Here is a 20,491-nt window from a genome sequence, read left to right as displayed (position 1 = left end):
GGACAGGCAGCCGTGCCGTGCAGCACAGAGCACCGGGTCAGACTGGGCTTGCAGCCCTGCCGCCCAGAGCATTGCGCCAGCGGCAGAGTGAGCTGAGGCTGCGAGGGAGGGGGGAAGAGCAGGGGAGGGGCTGGGGGCTAGCCTCCCGGGCCAGGAGCTCAGGGGCTGGGCAGGATGGTCCCGCGGGCCGCAGTTGCCTCACCTCTGTTTTAGACGGACACTTACACAGGAATGCAATATGACACGGGATCTTAAAAACAGTAAGACTGATTTTTACCAATAAGAGCCAGGAAACCATAATTCATCATATTGTACCTACATATTGTATTAATATCAGTACATTCACATCCTAAGCATGACCTGTTGCATTTCATGTTAGCATTTTAAAACATAAAATTATTTTCCATTTTAAGATTAGGGCTGTCAAGCGATTAAAAAAAAGTAATCGCGTGATTAATTGCACTGTCAAACAATAATAGAATACCATTTATTTAAATATTTTTGGATGTTTTCTTCATTTTCACATATATTAATTTCAATTACAACATAGAATACAAAGTGTACAGTGCTCACTTTATAGTTAGTTTTATTACAAATATGTTCACTGTAAAAAACAAAATAAATTATATTTTCCAATTCCCCCATTACAAGTGCTGTAGTGCAATCTCTTTATCATGAAAGTTGAACTTACAAATGTAGAATTATGTATAAAAATAACTGCATTAAAAAACAAAACAATGTAAAACTGTAGCGCCTACAAGTCCACTCAGTCCTACTTCTTGTTCAGCCAATCGCTCAGACAAACAAGTGTGTTCACATTTCTGGGAGATAATGCTGCCCGCTTTTTGTTTACAATGTCACCTGAAAGTCTGAACAGGTGTTCGCATGGCACTGTTGTAGCCAGAGTCACAAGACATTTACGTGCCAGATGCACTAAAGATTCATATGTTCCTTTATGCTTCAACCACCATTCCAGAGGACATGCGTCCATGCTGACGATGGGTTCTGCTCAATAACAATCCAAAGCAGTACTGACTGACGCATGTTCATTTTCATCATCTGAGTCAGACGCCACCAGCAGATGGTTGATTTTCTTTTTTGGTGGCTTGGGTTCTGTAGTTTTTGCATCAGAGTATTGCTCTTTTAAGACTTCTGAAAGCATGCTCCACACCTAATGCCTCTCAGATTTTGGAAAGCACTTCAGATTCTTAAACCTTGGGTCGAGTGCTGTATCTTTAGAAATTTCACTTTGGTAACTTATTTGCATTTTGTTAAATCTGCAGTGAAAGTATTCTTAGAACAACGGGTGCTGGGTCACCATCCGAGACTGCTATAACATGAAATATATGGCAGAATGCTGGTAAAATAGCAGGAGACATACTATTCTCCCCCAAGGAATTCAGTCACAAATTTAATTAACGCATTATTTTTTCAACAAGTGTCATCAGCATTGAAGCATGTCCTCTGCAATGGTGGCCGAAGCATGAAGGAGCATACGAATGTTTAGTGTATCTGGCATATAAATACCTTGCAACACTGGGTACAAAAGTGCCATGTGAATGCCTGTTCTCACTTTCAGGTGACATTGTAATTAAGAAAAGTGGGCAGCATTATCTCCCATAAATGTAAACAAACTGGTTTGTCTGAGCAATTGGCTGCACAAGAAGTCAGACTGAATGGACTTGTATGCTCCAAAGTTTTACATTGTTTTGGTTTTAAGTGCAGTTATGTAACAAAAAAAAAAATCTACATTTGTAAGTTGCACTTTCATGATAAAGAGAATGCACTACAGTACTTTTTGAGGTGAACTGAAAAATACTATTTCTTTCATCATTTTTACAGTGCAGGCATTTGTAATAAAAATAATATAAAGTGAGCACTGTACACTTTGTATTCTGTGTTGTAATTAAAATCAATATATTTGAAAATTTAGAAAAACATCCAAAATATTTAATAAATTTCAATTGGTATTCTATTGTTTAACGCTGAGATTAATCGTGATTAATTTTTTTGAGTTAATCACATGAGTTAACTGTGATTAATCGACAGCCCTATTTTAAATCAGTTCTTACATTTTGAGAATCATATGGTATGTCAGATCATTCATCCTGGTGTCTCCTTACAGAACCCCAGGGTGAAAACCTGGCCCTACTTAAGTCAATGGGAATTTTGCCATTGGCACTGTTAATTTACTTCAATTGGACTTTTTGTACAAGTTTGGCCTGTGGGATTTGAACTAAGTTTAGGAATTTTAGTAGATTCCTCAGCTGTTCTACGTATATACTAAGTCTGCATGTTAAATCAGTGTAACAATACTTTGCACTCATATAGTACTATTATTCATCTACCAAGTGCTTTATAAATCTCCCAGAGCTGGCTACACAGCTATTAAACATTTGTGGCTGTGTCAGATGACTAGAGCTCACGGGGCTAAGGGCTGAAGCCCGATCTCAGGGACCCTCCCTCCTCACTGGGTCCCAGAGCTCAGGCTCCAGCCTGAGTCTGAAGTCTATGCCACAGTTTTATAGCCCTGCAGCCTGAGTCCTGCGAGCCTGAGTCAGCTGACCTGGGCCAGCAGAAGGTATTTTTGGGGGGTAATTTTGGGGGTAACTTTCATACACAACTCCTTGTGATCTATTTGTGTGCTCAAACTAGAAACTGTTGGCTTTTATAGCTGGATGTGAGCCCTCAGGAGTTTGCTGACCAATGCTATATGAACAGAGACCAAAAGTGACAAAATCAGAAACATTAGCATAAATAAACCATTATGAGTTGTCAGAAAGCTAACCTTTTCCGGACTAAAAATATTCTGCCCATGCAAAATTCTAAACAGTTGCTATACAAGGTCATGATGTCCACATCTGAAATATTGTCTCAAGTACACATTCACAGCCCATTCCCATCCAGATGTGCTACTGGATGTTATTTATTTTTTAAATTACTTTTGATGCATGATGTGCAGCCACTGCCCCCTTCTGGTTTTAGTCTCAGTTCTGTACACACCAAGTATATGCCTATGCAAGTGAAAGAGTGGCAAACAAGACTCTTTAGGTAACTCATTCTCTTTCCTAATCAGGTTTAGACAGGTTTTTCATTAATGTTTATTTTCACCATCATAAAATGTGGATGGAATGGAAATAATTTCTTTAACATGTTATGAGAAACAAATATGTAATTTTACTGCTTAAAATGTTTTCAAATATTCCATTTACTATTTAGCCTAACCTTAGAAGCATGATTCATATTTAACCAAGTGCTTTCAAAGAGTCAGAGCTCTGTAATGTAAAAATGAATGGGTTTCACAGTTCTAGAACATATTACACAGTTAGTCTCTCATTTATTTGTTAGGTTTTATTTTGAGCTAACCAACATTTATACAATATGTGCTAAATATGGAACAATGCTAATGTATATTGAAGTAACAAATACAGTCAGAATAAAGTGTTACGAATTTCCAAACAAAACTCCTATTGAAGTCAGAAGCAGCTATGTCTGAGAAAGAAGTATAGGATCCAGTCCTATGTTTATGTAATTTCAATATGGTGGACAGAAAGTGTTAAATGATACCTGAGTTTTTAACAAGTTCAGCAAAAAATTTAATCTGAATTTAAGAAAATAATTGTAGATCAAAAATATATAATTACATGTTAATGACATTCTCTCCTTAATATAGCTGCAACGTCTTCATATGGTGTTCTCTATTGTAAGCCAACAATATGCATCTCCATCAGTGAAAATTTACGAAAATATTGTAAATGGGGGTGGGGTGGGAGGGGTGGAATGCTAGAATCAGATCTAAAAGTACTTTACAATAGGAGGAACACAAAGGAGTGGAATTACTAAGAAGTTTAAAATTTTATCAGAAACTGCTATTTAGAAGTAGACTTCACTTTTATATTTTTGAACCACATATTCTTCTAATCCTTTTAGCTTACTAAGTATAGAGTAAATATAAATGATATTAGGACACAGTAAAGTTGTGAAATTTGGATGAATATTTTTTCAATAAACATTAGCTCAAAAGTTTCCTTTGTAAAAAAATAATTAAATTCATGCCAACTGTGTTCTTTTGTTTTCGTAGATTTCTCTAAAACTCAGCACCACTTCTTGTCTAGCTACTAGGTCTATTTTAATTTGTCTATTCTCACAGAATAAGCCTCTTCCTGCATTTGCAGTTTTTCGTTTATCTCAGTCTGTGAAGACAATCAGAAAAAAAAGTGGTTACGATGGAGCTATTTTGTGCTGCACATTGTCTTTGTGGTTTTGACATATTATAGTGCCTTAAAGACAGACATTATCCTGCACACACCTTCCTGTTTTGCAGACATTATGATGTTCCAGCCTGTACTTATGTGATAACACTTTATCATATTACTGTGTACAATCCCAATGTAGTAGGTCTGCCATGAACAGGAAGTGATATTGGGACAGCCATTTTTCATATAACCTTAAATTAGGAGATAGGCTAATTTGTCTGTATTCTCAGACAGATTTCACCACTAACCACCAAATCAGAAAAATTGCTCTGGGGTTTGGTTATTGCAGTGTTTTCTTTTGCTGCAGATATTAGGTCTCTAGTGTAATACATTTTACTGACCCACTACTGGAACTTAGAAGGCATATTGGAAATGAACAATAAAAAAAACAAGGTTCATGAGATGTTGCTTGTCTGTCTTGATCATATACATAATAATGAATATATATTATACATAGGAACTCCAGAATTCTGAAGCATTTCAGTGCTTAAATGTCAATGTAATATTTGCAATGAAGGTACACAGGATGAGACACATTTTAGCAAATTCTTTGGCAGTGATAATATGAAGCTGTCTGCAGTTCTGCTGCCTGTAGAAATCTGGGCACACTGGATCTAATTCCATGAATATCAGAGGCCTTGGAATTTATGTAACCTTTTCAGTATGCATAGATGTATATGTCCGTGGAAACAGATGGTGTTTCATAACAAAAATAGATCAGAAATGGAAAGAACACAAGATAAGGTCCTTTCAAGTGTTTTAAGTTTTCTATGGAAGTTTGGAGAGGGTAAAAATATACTTCACTGTCTCCACACAAAATGATCATAGATTTAGGGCCAAATTCTCTATTAACTTCATATTCATTTCAATAGAGCTATGTAATTTATACCAGTAGAAAAATTGGTCATTAAAATCAAGTGCTGAATTCCATCTAAGAAAGTTTGTAGTAGGTTACCTTTTCAGTTAAACTTTAGGCCTTTAGCCTTAAAATCCCTATTACTGCCATACTCCAACATATCAAGCAGTGATGGCGAAATCTCAAAATATTCTGAAATTCTGAAAAGTTTGGATAAAGCACCAAAAAATCTGAATTCTTATTTGAACTATATCCAGATCTTATTTGAACTTGACTCAGATCTTATCTTATCTTATCTACCTTGTTCACTATGTTTGGACCACTGTCAAGTATAAACAAACAAGTCCATATCCCATTGATCCGTGTCTTCTAGGTGCGTACTTAATCACTTTCCTGAGGAGAACTGAATCTCCAAGTTAATTCTCTCACTCACAACCTAGCTGCCCTTCTGTTCCCATTCTTATATCCTTCTCTGATAAATGTCTTTAATGAAAATCAGCTGTCCCTGTGGCAGCTCCTGCTTCAGTCCACTACCATTACCGTCACACCTACTTTGAGCCAGTACTGTGATCCGACACTTAATGGTATTTCCTTGATTCAACCAGCACCAGAGGATGTATTACATCCATTGGAGAAACAATGCAGAGTATAAGATCACAGTTCAATGTCTAAGAATGTAGTGGAAGGATTTTGAACATGGATCAGACAGAATCTAATGATAAGAGCAACTGGGGGAGGGGGGTGTTAAAGAGCTGAGGAATCAGTTGCAGAAGACGCTGTGGAGGACAGTTACTATAATAAAGAGGATATTATTCTCTGGGTAAGTAACCAGAGCTTGATAGATGGAAAAAATGAATTTCTCACTTGATCCTGCAGTTCTTTTTCATGCAAAACTCTCAATGACTTCACTGGGAGTTTTGCCAAGGTAAGGTCTGCAAGGTCAAGAGAAAAATGTGTATTTAATTTCTTAGAAAAGATGCAGGTTCTATTTGCATGTATAGGAAATTCACAATTCAGGCTCAGACTTTCACCTACTTCTAATGACAAGTTGAATCGGAATATGGAGTCAAACCTGGAAGGCACTGCACTGGGGTCAATTTTCCAGCTGATGTTTCCCATTCATGCATAATCCGTACAACTACAGTTTCTCAATATCAAACAATTTTCAGATAATGTGATATTGTTAGTAATAAACTTTCTCATTCAAATACGTACAGCACTGTGAGCAAATGTGCACCATATAAGATTTTAATGGTATGTTCTGTTTACAACAGCTAATACAGAGTGATAGGTGCAGTGAAGACAATAATAATGGATATTGAACAAGGTTTTGGCTGTTTCTCTTCAGTATGTTCAGATGCTTGATGGAGCAGGATGCAATATGAGATGGTCAAATAGTCTATTCCATTGGGGCAACTCTTATGTAACTACATACAAAGAAACTAAAGTATAGACTAGGCTTACATATGTTTGTAATACAGAACCTACATAATAATTGAGTGTGTGTATTCGTTTCAAAGGCTGCATGTTTCTGAAAATTCATATTGAGCATATTCAATATGGCATGTGTACTCTCACTGCATCAGATCCTACACTACTGAAAAGGAATTTTTCCATTGATATGAAAAAGAGCAGGATTTAGCCCATACTTTCTAAATAACACAGCAATTGTGAAGATGTGTTTATACGTTACTGAATCTATTTTTGGCTCTTATTACATGTGAGGTGACTAATTTGCAAGTTATGTATACCTGTTAAACCACATTCCTACAGCAGATGAATGTGTTGTTTGTCAGCATAGTGTGGGTACAGTTTACAGTCATTAATTAATTAATTAACTACAGTTAGAATTAGTGAACATATTTCTAAAATAGTACCTGAAGGCTGCCAATAATTTCATTTGTGATCTGACCCAATACTGACTTAACATCTTCAATAGTGAACCCAGCCATAGGATCTATATCCAAGGATTCTGTTTCTGGTTGGAGCCCTTCGGGATGACATTCTTGATCGATTTCCTAATAAATTAAAAGTAAATGCCACGAGAAATGTTTCAGTTTGAACATTCCACTATTATATACAATATCAAAGTGTTGCCAGCCCAAAGGCACAACAGTAATGTGCTGTGCTGGCACGTGAGAGATTCTAATTTGGGAGAGATCTTCAGAGTTCTTTTCATTGGCCAATACAAAGAAGGCACACTGCTGAGACATTGTGATTGTTTCCTGAGGAATGGTGGGAGAGGCTGACTGAATACATGACATACATGCTCCCTTGCTGACCAATTAGTGCAACAACAGCAACTTCATTCAGTCTTAAAACTGAGTGCACATTATACCCTGGTAGCATAAGATGGACAGAGGAATCAAACTGGTGACTTTCACTGTGCTCCTATGGGAAAACGTGTGTGTGGGGGCGGTGGGTGGCTCATAGTAGAAAAGAAGAAAAAAGAAACCCTTACCTCAGTTTCCACCTCTGATTCTGGGGCTAATGCAATAAATGATGAATACATATCGTAAGATATACCTTCTTCGAGCGGAGCAGGGAAAAGTGTATCCATTGGTTTGACAAGTTCAACCACATTCTGTTTGGATTAAAAAAACCTCATTGTAATATTGGATTTAATTTTTGCTCACAGCTTTGTGAAGACTTTTTGAAAGGAAACAAAATGCTTGTCTCACAACAAACATAGTACGTTTTTGTTACCATCCAAGTGCTTGATATTGGAAACCTTACTGACAACTATTACAGGTCACTGTTTACCTTCTGACATGTGCTTCCAGGGGCCCTCATTTAAAACTGAACAATGTACCTGGAAAGAGCTGTTGATTTCCATAGGTTCCATAGCACTGCAGTTCCATACCCACATGGATAATAAAGTTTGGAAACTAAAGTGTTGGACATACCTTAAGGGTTATTATAAAATATAAATTTGTCACTCCTGAATAAGAATGTTTGTTATATCTTAGAGTCAAAGGTCCCAGTTCATCACTGCATTATTTTAATAATTCTAAAGGACTTATACTAGGGTTACACAGTGCCAAGTCAGGCCCCAAGATCATATCATGTAATAATCTTCAAGTATATTACTATAATTTAATACTGTTCATAAGTGATCATCTAACTATTGCTTCTAAATCAGAGAGTAAAAGAAACCAGTATAAACAATAAAAACTAAATTAGCTTTTTAAAATAAATTCAGATTTAATCATCGAATGTGTTTTTTGAAACATAGATAAGGTTTTTGTTTTTGTTAATTTGTTTATTTGGGGTGTTTTACCTTACAGTTTCCCTTTAAACAGAGTCATAGTTAAAGGCATGGAGGGACCACAAGTTCATGACCTCCTATATATCACAGGCCACCAACACCATCCAACACCTGCCCATTTAAACCCAACAACCAAAATGAGACCAAAGTAAATGAGACTCACAGGAGACTAAATTATTACGTGGTATAGACAAAGAATAAGAGGGACCGAATTGCACCAGTGCTTGAGGCCCCTGCAATGGGAGAGAAATGATTAAGAGAGATATACCCAGATAATCCTGGCAAATGACCTGCAACCACATGCTGCAGATAAAGGTGAACCCCCCCCAAAGGTCGCTGCCAGTCTGATCTGGGGGAAAATCTACAACCTATCCTGAAGGATGACCCAACACACTCACAAATCTTGGGAGACAGGCCAGTCCTTGCCTACAGACAGCCCCCCAACCTGAAGCAAATACTCACCAACAACCACATACCACACAACAGAACCACTAACCCAGGAACCTATCCTTGCAACAAAGCCCGTTGCCAACTGTGCCCACATATCTATTCAGGGGACACCATCACAGGGCCTAATAACATCAGCCACACTATCAGAGGCTCGTTCACCTGCACATCCACCAATGTGATATATGCCATCATGTGCCAGCAATGCCCCTTTGCCATGTACATTGGTCAAACTGGACAGTCTCTACGTAAAAGAATAAATGGACACAAATCAGATGTCAAGAATTATAACATTCATAAACCAGTCGGAGAACACTTCAATCTCTCTGGTCACGCAATCACAGACATGAAGGTCGCTATCTTACAACAAAAAAACTTCAAATCCAGACTCCAGCGAGAAACTGCTGAATTGGAATTCATTTGCAAATTGGATACTATTAATTTAGGCTTAAATAGAGACTGGGAATGGCTAAGTCATTATGCAAGGTACCCTATTTCCCCTTGTTCCCCCCCGCCCCCCCGACGTTCTGGTTAAACTTGAATTTATGCTGGAAATGGCCCACCTTGATTTTCATGAACGTTGTAAGGAGAGTGGTCACTTTGGATAGGCTATTACCAGCAGGAGAGTGAGTTTGTGTGTGTGGTTTTTGGAGGGGGGTGAGAGAACCTGGATTTGTGCAGGAAATGGCCCACCTTGATTATCATACACATTGTGAAGAGAGTGGTCACTTTGGATGGGCTATTACCAGCAGGAGAGTGAGTTTGTGGGGGGGGGGGGGGGCGGAGGGTGAGAAAACCTGGATTTGTGCTGGAAATGGCCCAACTTGATGATCACTTTAGATAAGCTATTACCAGCAGGAGAGTGGGGTGGGAGGAGGTATTGTTTCATGGTCTCTGTGTATATAATGTCTTCTGCAGTTTCCACAGTATGCATCCGATGAAGTGAGCTGTAGCTCACGAAAGCTCATGCTCAAATAAATTGGTTAGTCTCTAAGGTGCCACAAGTACTCCTTTTCTTTTCCTGACCCCAGGGACTCTTCCCTCCTTTTCTGTTCTGAGTCTTATAACATCCTTGAATTGTCAGATTATAACTAAATTACAACACAACTAGTTTCTTTTATAAACCATAACAGTCACAAATTCAAACAAAAGATATTAAAAAGTGCCTGACATGGCAAGGTAGACTATGAAATATCTTGTTTAGTAATAACAGGTTTATGAGCAGTACTATACTTCGAAGCCAAAATGCAGTGAAAGGGCCATTATGAATTGTCCCTTCCTATATGTTGCATTCTTAATAAGTCCAGAGGAAAATTAGAATGAATGAATTGTGGTGAAAGCCCAGAGCCAACGACTGCATTTAAATGAATCCTTCTAATGTAATACTTTCCTTTAAAAACTACAATTAAGTCTTTGTATTTCCTTAGAACAAAGCCTCATGTTTAACACCAGAAATGGTTCTGTAGTAAAATCTATTTAAAAACACAGAAGGAGACAGGGTCAGTATTATACTCCTGCTTATAAACAGTTACAATTTCCCTAAAAGAAACTTATAACTTTCTGAAGTCTGTGAATAGATTTAAGACAAATTACACTGATCTATATTAAAATATTTGTGCTGCTTATTGAAAAATTCTGAAGTTTTTTTTATTTTCAGAGTTATTTACTCATGACAAAATTGTGTTGTTCAAAATATCTTCTTAAATCACTAATTCTTGACCTGTGAGAAACAGTTTGATGGGGGAAAAGCTGACAAAATATTATGTTAATGGATTATGCAATCTATTTGTGCTAATACGGTGTTGCACTTGCCACAGAAATTAGTCAGATCTTCACCGACTGCTATAAGTCCAGTGGTGCAAAGGAATCTTAAACCACCCTTAAAGTGGCTGATGAGGATTCCCCCATATTGGAGGAATCCTGGGCTGGCCTCACCAGTGCAGAGGGTGTCTTGATCAGCTGGGGACAAGGGAAGATGTGATAGAGACAGAGGAAGTGGAACTAAATCACAATATGCTTTGCCAGTCTCCGGGTGGTGCAGTGCTCCCTGGGGAACCATGCTAACCATAACAAGTTACAGCTGCCCAGCCGCTGCTCTAACTTGCACTGGAGGTCAGTTTGGTGAAGGTGGTTTAGAGCCAGCTTTGGATCCCCCTTCAGCTGCACCAAGTATGACCTTGGTACAGCTGAGGATTGCACTTACTTTTTTCAATGTTACTCTAAACCTATAACCGTATACAATTACTTTTCATTTAATTCTTTTCTAGTGGAGGTTTGCATAAAAATGGAAAAGTCTTAAAAAGTAGTCATGTTGTTCCCTGTGTATGCCATTTGTATTTTTTGTTGAGAACTAGCAGACTGCCTTTTTAGAAATGTGGGCATAGCACAGATAATAAAATAGTATAAAGAAATATTTCTAAACAGAACAATAGCAGGATTAGTAAGAAATTCTAATAAATGAGTTCTACAGATGTGGTGGTGGTTATAAAATTAACTTTGCATAAGTTATGAATATAGAATTACATTTCCCCCAGATGTTATCTGTTACTTAAATTAATGTTGCTTAAGTTACCATTGTAATACATTTTATCCAACACTGTATTATATTATTTAAGTTTCTATTGCATAAAAACAAGCAATGACATAACTTTTAATAGTGTATTTAAAGAGTTTTTAATATTCTATAAATGACTGTTTGGTATATCTTAATAGTCATAGCACAAATGTCCACTCTCAAAATATTATGGAGATTAAAACCAGCTATTGACTTATGCAGTAATTCAAGTCATTGGAAAAATCTGCAGTATTTACATATGCAGTATGAAGTGAACCACTCTATTCACGGAATAAATGTTAGAGTTTGAAAATCAGCAAAAGCTAATATTAAGGTCAGTTTGGATTTACTAATATGTTTGCAGAAAATCAGAATCTACATTTGTTGCTTGTTTGTTTCTTCTTGAATGAGAAAATGTAATATTTTGGCCCAAAGCTCTATTTGCTTCAAGCTTTTTGTATCCTAAAGAAACTTTAAACTATTTTTCCCATCCTACAAAACATCTACATTACTGTACTCTCCTCCACATGATTAAAACTTTATTTCTTTGTAGTAAATCTTAACCAAAAGGAAGAAGTGCACGTTATATAAAGGATGAAAAGTATTCCCAAAATTCTGCCTTATGGACCTGATCTAAAACCCAGTGATGTACCGGTGAATCTTTCCACTGATTTCAATACACTTTGAATCAGGCCATATATGAATGATAGCAAAATTAGAAACTATTCCTTGTTTCTTCTGTATAAATCCACACACCATACTTGTGGATTTTTAAATGGTATGCCTTAGGGCCACATGATACCTGCAGAGCCACACAGGCTTATCTCTAAAAAGTGACTTAAGTGAGATTTCTTGTGACCAAAACACTTAATGCAGGATCTGCAGGATTTTACAGCTACTCTAAACATGCTTAACTCCAGATCTGCAAATCTTCTGAGCTTCAGACATTGGGATGAAAGTCTGTGGTTTATATGGTAGAATACTTGGAATGAATAAACTAATGAATAGAGCTCTAAACTCACACTTTTGGCCAAACCACCAGTTTAGCCCCATCTTCAAGCACATATGCATACAATTTGCCTACTGTAGCTGCTTAAAAGGCATTAAGCGGAACACCAAAATTCTAAAAGAGCACCAATTTTATGGGGAGGCTGCTGCTGCTAGCACCTCAGATACATTGCTTATACTACTTAGCTGCAATGTGGTGTGCACATTTGAGGACATGAGCAAGCCCAAAGAGTGAAGGCTGTTATCGGCCAAACAATCATTCCAAATATAGGACCTATGAAGTCTGAATAGGATGGCAGAACTGAATTCTACACTAATCAGGGGCTAAATTTTTCCTCAACTTTCTTTACTTGCATGGGAGTTGTGTATGCACATTCAAAGGCAGAATTTGGACCACATGAAGACAACTACAATTACATAAAAGAAACAGAATAATAAATCACATTTCTTCTTTATTTTCCTTTTCTTTATCTTAGCATTTATGTTAATCCATTTTAGAAGTGGGTTTCTCAGCTATAGGAACTGAGCAATAAGCAAATACTTGAACTGTGAAACTCAACTTCACCAGGAATGAATCTGGCCCAAAATAGCTATTTTAAATAATTTGGTGCTATAACTAAATTCACAAAACAGGATATTTCCCCCCACAAAGCCGTAAATCAGTCAGTGACTTCTGGCCTCAAGGACATCAGTGTCATCTGAAATGTGGTAATTTATATTAATGAACATCAATATTAATTTTTAAATAAAAATAATTTGCTGCAACCATTATGTTTACATATGGGATATTATTTATCAGTTGTGTTCCTCCTTTCCTACATTTTGCCCATAAATTATTGTAAGGAGAAACAGAGTCATAGTTATAAATATTTTCCCCCTGAGTTTAATCTTGTAAATATCCTCTTACTGTTTCAGTGCAAAAGGTACTCCCCTGTTAGCCAACAGGCAGGATTTTCTTGCTACTCCAGCAACTGCTGCCAATTTAAATGCTTGGGCAACTAGAAAAGGGTGCTCCTACAGAAAGCAACCAAACCCTTCCTTTCTAGAGGCCCCTCTGTGGAAAACACCTCTTAATGTCACATTCAGGGGCTGCCACAGTTTCAGGGACCAAAGAAAAGGAATAATGCCTCCACTTTACTGGATTGCAACATGCTTTCTTTGTTTTTAACCAGGCTTTCAATTAATATTGCCAATTCTTAATACATTACAGACATCATGGACGGGACAGTGAAAATATTTCCAGTGTGCTTCCACACGGAAGGCATCAACGCAGTACTGATTCACCTTGGAACAGTAGCTGTAAATTCATATTGTGTTCACAGTAATGCTAACCTTCATGGAAACATGGGATTGCATGAGAATTTCAGCTTTCATTTAAAAAAAAAAAAGTTAGTGTCTAGCCCTTGTGGTTGTTGAGAAAAGATTGCAAATATAAATCATTGAGGCTCAAAAACCAGAAGGCAAATAAAAGAAACCGAACATTTATTATTTTTAAGTCAATACCATGACTTCTTGGGGCTTGACTCATGATTTTCAAATGCTTGGAGTTGGCAAAACTGAGGTAGTACCTCTTTAAGTCATGTACAGTGTTGTAGGAGTTTGGGGTTGTATGTTGGTTTTTTTTTTTTTTTTTAAAACACCAGAAAGCATGGCTCCTGTGTGTTTGAACCCTGCAAACTACTTACTGCCATCCTCCCCTTCTCTCTCATGGAAGTTCTGCCAGCAAATAAAGCACAGAAGCTGGCTCCAATGTAGGTTGCAGGATTTTGTTAATACAGACACACGCTCTCCCTGAAGATGAAGACTCACAGAGCATGTGTGGTTGGCACAACTTTTACAAACCGGCAGGCCAGCCTTGACATTCTTGGTTTGAAATCAGAGTTGTTCATTATATACAGAGATAGAGAGATCTGAAATAAAAATCCAGGGACATTTGGACACCAAATGTCCATCTTAGTTGTCCAAACATTTTAAAACTTAGATGTTTTACCAGTCATAGGATACAATTTAGAAGACATTAAATTTGTACATGGCATGTGTAGTTACACCTAGGTGATGGAAAATAACCTTTCAAAACAACTGTTGCCTATAAAGCCTCCAGGTGAGCCGCAAAAGCAAGCAGTCAGAAAGGTGACAAAACCAGCCTTAGATGAGCTGTATGAATTGAACAACTGCCCTCAGCTTGCCAAAAAGAAAATATATGCAGTCGCATGGACAAGAAACAAAAGCAAGGAATATGGAAGAAACACACCATTTGTAAAGATGTGGGGGCAGACTGCTTGTGATGAGAAACACAATATGTAACTATGAGAATACTATGTGAATCTAGTTAATGCAAACTCTTTATATGTTACACTAAACCAGTGCCAATTGATAATTATGGATATTGATGATCTGTCAGAGGCAGTGGTCAAAGACACACTGCTGAAGATGGCACCCGGAAAAGCAGCAAGTCCAGACATATTCATGGTGGAAATTATCAAAGCCTTGAGAGAGGTTGGTCACACTGCATGTAACTCTTAGAGCTGTGGTTCTCAAACTTTTTTTTTCCCACAGATCTCTTGAAAATTGCTGAGGGTCTTTCCAAATGTTGTTTGTACAGTTAGCTAAGTATTGTAAAGCGCTTTGGATAAAAGCACTATATAAAAAAAACCCCTTAATTAACAACATTTTTTGTTCTACAAATAAAAGCACACAACTTATATTCTAATATCAGTAGTACCACCTTTCTAGTGTGATGGATGTGCCCTCTCTCCCCTGCTGTGGCAGCCCCCGAGCTGTGGCTGGGAAGGAGGGCTGTCTCTCCCCAGCAGCCGCAGCCCTGGAGCTGGGGAAAGTCGCCTCTTTCTCTGGCTGCAGCAGCCCTGCATGTCCCAAATTCCCCTCACCCCCTCTTCTCACCTCACTGCCCCCTCCCACATACCTCCTATTCCCCCCAAGGCCACCAACTCACCTTAAGCGTGTCTTCTCAGGGGCCAGGCACCTAATTAGTGGAGCCACGCCTGCATGGCTCCACTAATTAGGTGGGTGACCCTTCATTTGTTTGTGTGCAGCCACCCAGGCCCGCACCTTAGAGGGAACTATCCGTGGACCACCTGAATGGAGGTCGCGGACCACTGGTGGTCCATGGACCACAGTTTGAGAACCTCTTTCTTAGAGGGAATCTCTTAGATGTGATTAGAAAAAAGAAAAGGAGTACTTGTGGCACCTTAGAGACTAACCAGTTTATTTGAGCATGAGCTTTCGTGAGCTACAGCTCACTTCATCGGATGCATAGCATATCGTGGAAACTGCAGAAGACATTATATACACACAGAGACCATGAAACAAAACTTCCTCCCACCCCACTCTCCCTGTTAGATGTGATTGTCACATCTGCAGAATAGTGGAGCCCATTTGAAGATAGGAGCAGTTTGGTTGTAGAAAAGGTAAAAGGAAGACAAATGTTATGTTCATTGTTAGACAGCTGGTAGAAAAGAAGCTGGAAAGGAAAAGAGCATGGTTGGGCTTTCCTTGAATTGGAGAAAGCATTCAACAAACTACCAAGTTGACTGCCGGTGCCTTTGATGTGATTCTATGAGGTACTGGAGGATCTTGTCCAGATAATGTTGATGTATGATGGTTCTAAGAGAAAAGTGCAGATGCCCTTGGCCTTTGGTATAGTGGAAGATTTCAAGGTGAAGGCTGGATTCCAGCAGGGATCAGCATTTAGTTCATTACTATTCATAACTGATGGATTTCATAATTAAGCAAATTCAAAGAGAAGGTGGGACAAAGTTGATCTATGCAAACAATATTGCACGAATGGCTAATAGTGAGGAAGATTTCATCCAGGTGATTCACACCTGGAACAGGGAACTAACACATTTTGTCTCAAAATGAGTAAAAAAAAAAGACTGAAGTCCGGCGTGTGACTCACACGGAACCAAGACAGATGAATATCATCAATGAGGGCCTGCTCCTACATCAGGTTTCTGAGTTTAAGTACCTTAGGGGATGGGTTAGTAGCAAATGGAGAACACGACAGAGAACTGCAAGCAAGATGCCTGATCGCACGGGAAGTCTGGTGCAAGGTAAGTGCAGGATTTAAGATATATATATTGATTATATCTTACAAGTTAGTCAGTGAGGTAAGAGGAGGGATTTTGCCTTTAGTGAAGACTCCCTTCACTTCTATCTGCTTGAAAGGGAAGATGGCAAACAGATTTGCACGCGTACCTGCTGAGTTTAGCTGTACAATGGCCTACCAACGTTTTGAATACTTCGGTGTAAAAAATGTGGTGGCACTACATTTGTCTCCTGTGGGCCCACCATAGTAGCAGATACTAGAACCGTGCCAGGAGCTGCAGGTTACTCACTCTCGGTTCACTGGGGCAGTTGCAGCTTCTCAGACTTCATCTGAATATAAGGGAGGTGTTAGTGACCCTCATCCAGAGCTAACAAGCTACAAGTGTGAGGGAAGAACCCTGAGAGGCATAGGCTGAAGTTCATGTCGTGTTATTTTGGAATTGGCTTTCTGCTAATAAAACCAAACTGTAGAAGGGGGACTTTTTGATTCTGTGATTAGTGGCTAGCTATTGCCTGAAGCTAGATAGAGATTCCACCAGCTCACCTATTCTGTGAAATGTCAAGGCCTTGCCTGTCATACAAATGTATAGTACATTCTTCGCTTCTTATCTTATGCCTCTGATTAGAGCACTCTCTGCATTCAAGAGTGGTCATACACAACTCCTCCTGCCCCAAAACGAAACAAAACAAAACCACTACCCAAACCAAACAAACTATGCATTGTGTGCAGCCTCCAACTGTCAAATGTCCAGGAAACAAATTGTCTAAATTCCTCTCAGCCCATGGGTGGATCCAGTATCATTACGCTACCCTCCTCAATTAATTCTCAGCTGATGTATAAGTAAAATAGTTGTTTAATTTTTAAAAAGTTGGCATTAAAAAAACCCCTAAACATAATATTGATTTTAAGCTAGTAGGATGTACAAATTGCTCATGTGATTTAAAGAGTGCAATATGGTGTTTCTTTTTAATATGTTGCACTATAAAAATGTTCTGATATAGGGTGATATAAGGACAGTAATGTTGCATCCTGTGCTATTATACATAAAATATAAAGAGCATTGGCTTAAGTCTTTGCCTTGGAATGTGTAAGTTTCTGTTAAAACAACAAATTGTCCTGTGGACTATAAATTCAGTTTCTGTTTTTATTGGAATCACATTTTGCTTTGGAAACAAGCATGCAGAAAAACAACCAGTAAATATTTTAAAAACATCTCAAAACAGGCCCGGTTGTGAGATCAGTTGCTATTATTCTTCCTCTGTGAACTGTAATGTGTTTTAAATCCATTTCCATATTTTTAATTAACACCTAGTTCAAACAAAAACTTACCGTAGGTCATTTTAATCACAAATGGAAAAACAAGTTTATTTTATCAGAAAATTGACTAGAGACTGTTTTAGTGACTTATTTTCATGTTTGTATCATTAAAATTAAGTTATTAACATGCATTTCTGGATTCACGGACGTATACCCTGAAACAGTTTTCCTCTAAAATTTCTAAGTTACAGATTTTAAGTTGCACCTCTGCATGTGACACTAATTTGAGGTATTACCAGTTTCCATCTTCAGACTACAATATTTGATCAACACTCATCAATTTAACAAAATAAAATACATAGCTTAAAAATACGAATCTTAAAATGATTGTCAAGGTATCAGTATTTCATGACAGTTGGGCTGCTGTATAAATTCTAAGTCAAGAACTCCAGCCATATATTTTTTTGATCTGAAAGAGACCATTGCTTCAGTATACCATATAAAAAGTTGACCTACTTTACATCCCACTATAAGCAAGCCAATACTAACTGGCTCTCTCCTTTTACAGTATATGTTCATCAGTTTATTTATGTTGGGTCAGAAAGTAAGTTGAGTATTTGGGGGTTGATTAAGCTGTATTGTATGTTCCTGCAATTTATGTTAAATAGAACTGTAGTTATGGACCGGGCTATGTTTTTGTAGTATGACCACTTACCAAAAAAAAACTAATTTAAATTTGGGTTAAATCTGCCCTGGTGGATGATTGGAAATAAACTTCCTCTTGGTAAGCTGCCAAAGCTAGCCGCACCTTGGATGCTGTGAGTCTGGTTGGATTGGAGATTGTTATTGAGAGGGTATGAATCTCCTATCAGAAGGTTTTTCTTCCCTCCAACAAGGGTTGGAAAATTTTGGAGAAGACATTTTCCAGTTCTGTTGGGTTGTAATGGTTTCTGATGGAAGAAACCATTTCCAACAGAATAATTTTTCCTTGAACTGAGTTTAAAAATAACAGTCACTTAAGTCTGTATCCCCCACCAACTGTAATTTAATCTCCATTCTTAAAAAAAAAAAAAACAGCTGAATTTGTTTGCACAAGATCTTCATAATCATGTAGAATTTTATCTCAACCTGGGATTCATGGCAAAGATTTTGAGCTTTAAAATTATACTAAATTTAATCTTTAGTAGCTGCAGAGAATGTGGCATTTAAAATGGCTGTATTTGTAGATATTTTCTGTTTGTTGGCCTCTTTGGATTTCTAAGTGACTATAAGTGAAAGATTTTGTTATTGACATCCTTGTTTGTAACTGAATGTTCAAATGATTTGATTTATCACTGTACGCCCGTTACATGTAATCTCAAGCATTAACATTTCAGTTTCAGTTCTATGTCAAAAATTATGAAGATTTAAGGTTCAACGAAGCATCACCATAGCACTGAGGCAGAAGCCTTGACTCTTGAGATTAGTGACTGGATAGATAAAGTAAATGTTGTACTCTAAAGGGAAAAAAGCCCTTGATATATACAAATTGTACCTTGTTCTAGATGCATATTTTACAACTCTATGTTTAACACTTTAAAGGGACTTTGTATTTTTTACATTTATAAATTAATATACCCAGTAATCATATAAAGGTGAGAAATATTTTCATAAGATCATGTAAGTGGATAAGGTTACAAGATTAAATCTGAATCTTGATGTTCCCCTCCCACCCCCCACAATCAAATGCATGTCAGTATCCTTGCGGGTAGATGGACTGGCAGAGAAAATGATTATGAGGGGTGTGAAGACAGTTGTGTCTACAATTAGGGCAGTATCTCCATCATGGTCAGTTTTGGAGGAAAAATGTCAGAAGAATTTATTATTTACTCATTCTGAGAGCACCTATTACCATGGCAGCAATGCTCTTCAGTTCCAGATAAATGAAACATAAAACAAACACAGTTAATCCAATGTAAATCAAAAGAAATGTACTTTGCATCATTACCTGAATGATACTAGGCTATGGCTATGAGAAGACAGCCAAGGGGATTGAATGCTAAAGCTCTGCACCCCTGACAAAGCCTAGCACCAGAGCTGTTGGGTTTCAACCTGACCATCAAAACGGGAACCACATCAGGAACACCAGTCATGTCAAGACTGCAGGCCAGAGAAGTTGAGGAGGGAACAGATTTGGAGCTGGAGGCAGGCAAAAGTTGGGGGGGGAGGGGGAGGAGTGACAGCAAAGGAAAGGTGGGAAAAGCACAATACAAAATCAGCCTTGTGGAGGGGAAAAGGCTTGTGCGGTGGCTCAATGAGATGAATGAGGGAGAAATGGGAAGCAGCTAATGAGAAGAGGTGGGATGGCTACTGGAGTGGCCAGGGGGTGAATGAAAGTGAACATATTCCTCTTTACAGATCCACCTATATACTTTATTCTTGAGCTGAAACACCCCTGCTATTGGAATCCTGTATTTGTCTTAAGCATTAACTGCCCAGAGTGCCAATCTGTGTCAGGTGAGTAAGTGTCTTGAAAGAAACCATCAACATTAATTTCAGTTGTGATGCAAGTCAAAATTTAAACTAAATTCTCCAGAGGTAAAACAACAGCCCCTTAACCAATGCCAATGACTCCATTCAAAAAAGTGGTTTGAGAAGCATCATATTCCTCTGGCTTACCCAGCCACCCTTTTACATAATCCTCTATCAACCTGGACAGGCTAGCATACATTTTATTTATATAAAATTAATAATTTTATGAAGCACTTTGTCAATGCCCCTTTCCCTTATGTGGTTT

At 38.0% G+C, this 20,491-nt stretch overlaps 1 protein-coding gene across 2 annotated transcripts in view; it reads right to left on the bottom strand.

Moving 5' to 3' along the window:
* Nucleotides 1–3,370: 3,370 nt before the first annotated feature.
* Nucleotides 3,371–20,491, bottom strand: part of CABCOCO1 (ciliary associated calcium binding coiled-coil 1) — a 64,554-nt gene continuing 47,433 nt past the window's right edge. For both annotated transcript variants that reach the window (XM_074959955.1, XM_074959954.1), the window contains exons 6-8: nt 7,574–7,696; nt 6,990–7,130; nt 3,371–4,193 (exon numbers count right to left, since the gene is read on the bottom strand). In XM_074959955.1, coding sequence (XP_074816056.1) covers nt 4,125–4,193; nt 6,990–7,130; nt 7,574–7,696 — 333 coding nt within the window. In that variant the 3' untranslated portion in view covers nt 3,371–4,124. The remainder of the gene's footprint in view (nt 4,194–6,989; nt 7,131–7,573; nt 7,697–20,491) is intronic.

Source organism: Natator depressus, chromosome 7, assembly GCF_965152275.1.
Source record: "Natator depressus isolate rNatDep1 chromosome 7, rNatDep2.hap1, whole genome shotgun sequence".
NCBI classification, from domain to species: domain Eukaryota; kingdom Metazoa; phylum Chordata; order Testudines; family Cheloniidae; genus Natator; species Natator depressus.
This window is presented reverse-complemented; position numbering and strand designations above follow the sequence as displayed.